A 7472-nucleotide genomic window follows, 5' to 3' on the forward strand; every position below is an offset into this window, starting at 1 on the left:
TGCTCCGTCCTCGGCACTGAACCAGGACCCTGCAGACTTCCCCACCTGCTCTGTCTCTCTCTCCCCTTGGCAGTGGGTACCTCACGTTCTCTCTTATCTTACCCTTCCTCACTCTCCATGTGAGGGAAACAGATGCACAGGGACAGGACAGTGGTCACCACCTGCCAGGCCTCACACGTCCTGTCATGGCTGTACTGCTGATTGTGGGAGTCGGGCTGTACCTTTGGAAGACACGTGGGAAGAAGAAAGAGGAGACGGAGACGGGAACAGGCAGGTTGTGGTTCCCCTTCAGGCCGCACCAAAGAGGCCGAGACAGACAGACAGACAGATTAGCATGAGGAAAACATGAGATGAGCAACCGGAGTACACAGGCTAGACGCCCCCTCTGAGGGGGGCATCACTTCTCAGAAGTTGGCTTTGAAAGGACAGTGAGGGGACTGCCGACAAGATGGCAGACACTGTGCACTGTTATCGTCTTATGCCAACCTGCAGAGGTGCAGTGAGGTTATTTATGTTCAGCTCGCCTCGCTCATTTCAAGGGAATGCAAACAGGGCAAGTCTGAATCATCAGGGAACTGCCCCTGGGGTGGGGAGACTGTGAGAACAGAGGCTCAAAAGTTACTGAAGACTGAAAATGGCACGAGATCATCCCAGGAATAAAAATCAGATCCGGTCAAGTTTAATGAAGCTGACATGTGAGTTACCTAAAGATGAACATTCGGAGAAACGCAGGACCACATGGAGTCCCTGCCATGTTACCGACTGACAGGGCGCCATTAACCAGTGATGCACGGTGGGTTTTTACGCTGAAGCCCAAAACTTGTCTGCCTATTTAGGCGGGATGAGTCTGTAACGCCACAGATCAACCAGGACTTCAGCAGGAACTGAGCTGAACTTTTCCTCTTCTCAGTCATGTCCACTCCTCCCCACACAGGGCAGCATCACGTAAAACCCATCACCCTCTCCTCCCACCACAATCTGATGTCCCAAGTGAATTCCAACTCTCAGTATGACCCACAAGACTGCGATCGTCTCTGCTCCGTCCCTGTCCTGCCGGCCGCAGGGGTGCTGGCAACTCCCAGGGGCTGGCTTTCTCCAAGGTGCCCCTTCCTGGAGTGTCGTAACCACCCAAAGTGTCTGGGAAACTCCTACGACTCCCTCCAGACTCAGGTTACCCATCACCACATCCGGTATTTCCTGTCCTCCCTCCTGGGTGACGAGCTCCTCGGGGCAACACCATCCTTGTCATCTCTCTGTACCTGCCATGCTGCTCCGTCCTCGGCACTGAACCAGGACCCTGCAGACTTCCCCACCTGCTCTGTCTCTCTCTCCCCTTGGCAGTGGGTACCTCACGTTCTCTCTTGTCTTACCCTTCCTCACTCTCCATGTGAGGGAAAAGATTCACAGGAACACGACAGTGGTCGCCACATGCTAGGCCTTGTAGTTGCTGTCCCGGCTGTGCTGCTGACTGTGGGAGTCGGGCTGTACCTTTGGAAGACACGTGGGAAGAAGAAAGAGGAGACGGAGACGGGAACAGGCAGGTTGCGGTTCCCCTTCAGGCACAGAACCCCCCGCACGGTGCCCCTGGCTCCCTTTGTCCCTTTGTCCCTGCACAGGGTGGTGGTGTGGCCGTGGCCTTGGAGGTCACGGCAGTGGGGGGTGTACAGGTTTCTGAGGCTCAGAGTCAAGCTTTATTTTGTGTGTGACTCAGGTGTGGGATTGGAGGAGGGCCGGCGGAACCATGAGGATGACATCCACTATGTAGAGCTGAGAAAACAAGAGCCCAAGGAGGGCGGGGACAAGGTGAGAACTGGGAGCTGTGCCACCTGGGCTCCCCCAGGTCCCTCTGTGCCCGCTTCGGGCTTATCAAACCCAGTCACCAGCCCTTTCTGGCCCCTCTGCCTCCTTACCTCCTTCTGGCGAGTCGACATCACAGTAAGAACGTTTACAGGGGACCCGTGTCGTGCGGGCCCTTTGGGAGACGCTTCCACAGTCACGTCAGCAGCACTGCTTCCATGCACGTCCCTGGGGACCCCTCAGCTGCTCCAGATGCCCTGTTTCTTACACTCCTAGGGCGTCCGTGGACAACATCTGGAAGGAAAGAGACCTGTGACTACTATCTACAGTGAGGTCCACAGGCCAGGCCCGGCCATGAAGGTTATTTAAGGGGAAGCAGCAGGAGAAGGCAGCACTCCCAGGCTGCCTCCATTCCCAGCAGGACGCCTGCAGACACATCCTCTCCCAGCTCTGCTCCAGCTCCAGCTGCCTGGTCAGCGTTACTCTGACCCTTGTGCCCTCAGCTCCCTGTCACACAGGACCAATGTCACATGCACCACTTTTTCTGCTAGTAAAACAGAATCTCTGGGGATGTGGCTACCCCCGCTGCCAGATGGGCCAAGGTCACTGGGCGGCCACCACAGAAACGCCACAGAGGTACAGAGACATGGCTTGCAGGCGCTGCGAGCTTCCTGCAGCCTCTGGCCTCAGTCACCACCACGCTTCCTGGGTCCTCCAGTCATGGGTCATGTCGCCACTGCTCCGATGTTTCTGCCACGTCCACAAGTTCAGTCCACCGCCTTCAGATGTACTGATGGATGGCTCTCGGGGGTCGTCCTGGGCTGTGCACAGGATTCTTTGTTGGGCTATGGATGTCCCAATACTGACTGTGGCTTAACAGGGAGAGGCAAAGGGAAAGACTCAGGCTGTCCCACTGCTGATTCTGCTTTTCCTGTAAGAGGAAGGGCCTCCACCAAAGGATGCTGATTCCGGTGAGTAGGAGCATGACACCAGCGTGGTACCTGGCTCTGAACAGGCAGAACATGTGCTAGGAGAGCAGCTCTAAACCGAATCGCTGCCAGATTCTATCAGAATGGTACACACTTCCCACCTTGCACCCCAGCACCTCCTGGCTGAGTTTATAGGCACATTCAGGGTCGATGAGCTGTTCCCCTCGAGGAAAGGGCCACAGCCAGGAAGGACCATGAGGTTACATGACCATTAAAAGTGTCCCAGAGAGGGCTGGCCAGGTGGCTCAGTTGGTTCGAGCACAAGCTGAGCAACAGGTCACCGGTTCGATTCCCACAAGGGGCAGTGAGCTGTTCCGAGCTGAGCTGTCATTGAGCTGCCAACAGGTGGCAGGATGGCTCAGCTGTACAAGCTTGCCGGTTCAACTCCCACATGGGATGATGGGCTGTGTCGCCCCCACCCCACCCCACCCCCGCCCCCTGGTCTCCTGCAACTAAGATTCAACTCAGCACATTGAGCTGAGCAATCACTCAGCTGATGAGCGCATGTGCTCTTAACAACAAGGTTGCTATTTCAAGTCCCGCATGGGATGGTGCGCTGTGCACCGCCCCGCCACTATTGTGTCATCAGAAAAGTCACAATGTACTTTTCTATGTTTTTCATTGCAAAAATGCATCGACTTTTCCAACGACCCAATAGACCCAATAGTTTGAAAAGCGGCGACTAACTTAGAGCTGATGGAACCTGGAAAAACACATTGTTCCCCTTCCCAAGTCAACCAAAACTGTTTCCTTCGCCAATCCCCAATAAAATCTTAGAAAAAAAAAAGTGTCCCAGAGAGAAGAGCTCTGCCCCCACATTAGCAAAATGAGGGAGTGAGATGTCACACAGGACAGACGCGCTTAGAGCCACAGTAACTGTTGTGCTGGGTCTTCTTTCCCACCTATGGAGGGAATTTGCAAGGAGCTATGCAAATTTTCTGAGAAGATGTAATGAGACGGAAAACACTTTCTTCTCCAAAACCCCAAAGAGGCTGAGAAAGACAGACCAGCATGAGGGAAACATGAGATGAGCAGCCGGAGTAGACTGGCTGAACTCCCCACTTTGAGAGGCACCACTTGTCAGAAGTTGGCTTTGAAAGGACAGTGAGGGGACTGCTGACAAGATGGCAGACACTCTGCACTGTAATCTTCTTATGCCAACCTCCAGAGGTGCAGTGAGGTTATTTATGTTCAGCTCCCCTCGATCATTTCAAGGGAATGCAAATCTGAATGCAAACAGGGAAGGTCTGAATCATCACGGAACTTCCCCTGGGGTGTGGAGGCTGTGAGAACAGAGGGCTCAAAAGTTACTGAAGACTGAAAATGGCACGAGATCATCCCAGGAATAAAAGTCAGGTCAGGTCAAGTTTAATGAAGCTGACATGTGAGTTACCTAAACATGAACATCCCGAGAAACGCAGGACCACGTGGAGTCCCTGCCGTGTTACTGACTGACAGGGCACCATTAAACAGTGATGCACGGTGGGTTTCTATGTTGGGTTGAAGCCCAAAACTTGTCTGCCTATTTGGGCGGATGAGTCTGTAACACCACAGATCAACCAGGACTTCAGCAGGAACCGAGCTGACCTTTTCCTCTTCTCAGCCATGTCCACTCCTCCCCACACAGGACAAACCCCAGACAGAGCCCCTCGTGATGAATCATATATGGGAACTGAATCAACAGCTTCCCAGAACCATAAACAGCCACTGTCCGGCCTCACTCAGCCCTCATGACTGATGAGCAAGCATCTCCCTTGGCCTCTTCTTCCTCGTTTGATTTTTACGGTATCCAAAAGAAAATTTAATTTCTCCCCCATGCGGTTCACGGAACCTGCCTGTATTGGCTCAATCAGCTTTTACGCATCTGCAGTCCTGAGCACTGCCCATAACCAAGTCTTGTCTGGGGCTCTGTGATGGGGGTGAGGGGGCGAGAAAGGGCACGGATGGTAGGGGAGAGGAGGTCTTTTTCCTGGACAACTTCTATTTGTCAAGCCAACAAGTTAATTTTCTAAAAGGTGCTCAAATTCACGAATCATCATGGAAAAAGAAACGAAACAAGAAGCCAGTTTTCATATATCAAACTGATATTCAGGATAAGAATGACAGTATTGGCAAGGCTGTGGGAAAACAGGAAGTCCCATGCACTTTCAGTGGGAATGTAGATATGCACAGCTTTTTGGGGAGCAGTTTGTCAATATATAAATGTACACTTCACGTTGATCTTGAAATTTTACTTCAGGAATTGAATTTCACAGGAGGAAAGCTGTATATATGCTCAAAGAAACATATTAAAAGGTGTTATGGCTGAAACTGCTGGTGGCCTACCCATTCTCTATCCTCTGCCTCCCATCTGTGTATTTGGTGGTAGTGAGGTGCCTGACTAAACACGGACATTTCCCAGGCTCCCTTGTCGGACAGGGAGGGCCAATGAAATGTAAGCAGAAGTCACTGGGTGGGACTTGAGGGAAAGCTGTCTCGCCCGTCTCCTCCTTTCTTCTTTCTGTTGTCTGGAACGTGGACGTGATGGCTAGCATTCCAGCAGCTATTTTGTGACCTTGACGATGGGAACCACACACTAAGGATCAGAAAAATACACGGAGACTTTCACTTTCTTAAATTTTCCACATCCAATTCCTGCCTCCGTACATTAGAATCCTTAACTAAACCTCTTTTTTTTCTTAAAGAAACTTGAATGTGAGCCCACTTTAGTACATTCCTCTCAAGCTGCTTAAGAACCAAAGTGTAATGCAAATAATTTTACATTTCTGGAAAATCAGACACAAAGTATACAAGATTTAGTGACTAGAAACTATACAGAACTCCAAATGATATATTTTAAAAACTGGGAAGTAGTAGAGAGAGAGAGGAAAAAATAAAAGCTCAATTCTTAATGACTATGGGAAAGGAAATATATAGCATTCTACTCTTAGCATTTATAATTAGAGGAAAAATAGGTTCAAGCTCTTTTTTATCAATTTACAGAAAGGCATTAACTAGTAAAATTAAAAACAGGGTGTTCACCTTCAGCATCATTGGGAGGTAGAGAGGACAAAGAAATAGAGTCAGATTCAGTGTTCTAGAAACTTTTCATGGCAGGGTTATGAAAAATAAGGTAAAAGATTTTAAGCTGAGAATCCCACCATATGTATGTTTACTGATTTGTGAATCTCCATTTTAAAGCATACGCCAATAATTAAAATATAGAGAAATATGAGATATTTGTATCCATGAAATGAACAATACTTTAACACGTTCTTGATGGCTTCATGCAACCCTAGCCAATAATAACCCCTCAAGACAATGTGCATTTAAGGTAAGACTTATTTGCGTAAGATTTATTATTCACAGTTGTGGAGGCAAGGGCGTATTTCATGTGGTCTTAAATTTTTTTGGTGACTTTTGAGTTTTTTAAATTCAAGCTAGGGACGTTTGAAGAGCTTACACCAGATGCGGGAGCAGGGGCAGCTCATCCGGATGCTTCAGCCTATGGATGTCAGAGGAGACATTTCTCAACAACTCTGCCCCGCTGTGCTGGTTAGTTCAGTGCTATCCCTGCCCCCTAGACAGGGAGCATCTGACCTTGGCCTAGCTCCCTGAACAGTGCTGGGAAATGTTCCCAACGGGGACCAGTGTCACAAGGTGGGGTGCTGGTGACATGCTGCCCATGCAGTTGCCTTGGGGCTCAACGGCAGCAGGAGATGACCGGCTGGGAAGGGAAGTCCCTCTCAGTACCCAGGCTCAGGTGTGTGCAGTAAATAGTTGCCAAGTAGAAACCAGTACCAGCTGCCACGAGCAGTTGAGCTGAATGTTGCTTGTCTTGTGGGAGAGCATGTGTGAGACCCCAGCGTCGTCACAGGCAGCACTGGGACTAGGGTGAGACCACAGGACGCCCACTGCCAGGTGACAACGCTGTACTGGAACCAGACTGAGGGTGGGCTGTCCCTCCCCTGTCTGCCCCCATCAGGGCATCTCACAGGGACCCGCAGAGCCCGCCCTCTTCCCTGCGGTGGGGGAGGTGGGAGTGAGGCCTGAGCTGGGTGGGTAGAGGTTGTGCTGGTGAGAATGCTGACAACCCGACCAGCAGCCAGTAGCTGACAGGGGCCTTGTGATGAGGAAGTCCCACACAAACTCTGGTGTCATCAGGAAATGACACCAGTAAAAGGACCCTGTCCGGAGCTGGGCACAGGCCAGGGGTGGGAGCAGGCCCCCCCAGTGGGGCTTCTCTAGGTTTCAAGGGGCCTGTGCTTGGCGTGACTGACTGGACGGTGGTAGAAGCCAGACTGTGCCCCCAGGAGCATGTGCACTGCCCCAGGGTCAGGGCAGGGGCACCAGCCTGCAGCTCGGACTGGGAGGGTCCCGGTGCAGCTGGGAGGCCAGCTGAGGCTTGTCAGGCCACCAGCCTCTGCAGATCTGGCCATTTGTGACGCACTGAGCGCAGGGGAGGCAGCTGTGGTTGGACAACAGTGGCCTTGGGGGCTCAGCGGGGCCTTGGTTGCTCTGCCTGGGCCGAGAGAAGGAGGCAAGAGGCAGCTCTGGGACAGGCCTGCCCCGCCCCTCAGTGTGGCTTCTCAAGGCTCGGACCCCATGTGGGGACACTGCTGAGCTGACAGCGACTCGGATCTGGGAGGCAGGACCCCTGGTTCCAGTCCTGGCCCTGCCACACCCTGGCTCCCAGGCCTTGGGGTT

General features: G+C 52.0%; 1 protein-coding gene across 7 annotated transcripts in view; it reads left to right on the forward strand.

Annotated features, from left to right (window-relative positions):
• LOC109377783 (SLAM family member 5-like) overlaps positions 1 to 7472 on the forward strand; it is a 62151-nt gene that overhangs the window by 19287 nt on the left and 35392 nt on the right. For 2 of the 7 annotated variants that reach the window (XR_002122933.1, XM_019634242.1), the window contains exon 4: positions 1394 to 1537. The exons of 1 other annotated variant lie outside the window; for it this stretch is intronic. Coding sequence is in view for 4 of the 6 variants with exons in the window: in XM_019634242.1 (XP_019489787.1) it covers positions 1394 to 1537 (144 nt within the window). In the remaining 2 variants the exon portion in view is untranslated. Of the gene's footprint in view, positions 1 to 132; positions 271 to 1393; positions 1538 to 1711; positions 1804 to 2073; positions 3090 to 7472 lie in introns of those variants that run through there. 4 more of the 7 variants (XR_002122934.1, XM_019634246.1, XM_019634243.1 and 1 more) reach the window with 4 other exon arrangements.

Source organism: Hipposideros armiger, unplaced genomic scaffold, assembly GCF_001890085.2.
Source record: "Hipposideros armiger isolate ML-2016 unplaced genomic scaffold, ASM189008v1 scaffold_1553, whole genome shotgun sequence".
Taxonomy (NCBI): domain Eukaryota; kingdom Metazoa; phylum Chordata; class Mammalia; order Chiroptera; family Hipposideridae; genus Hipposideros; species Hipposideros armiger.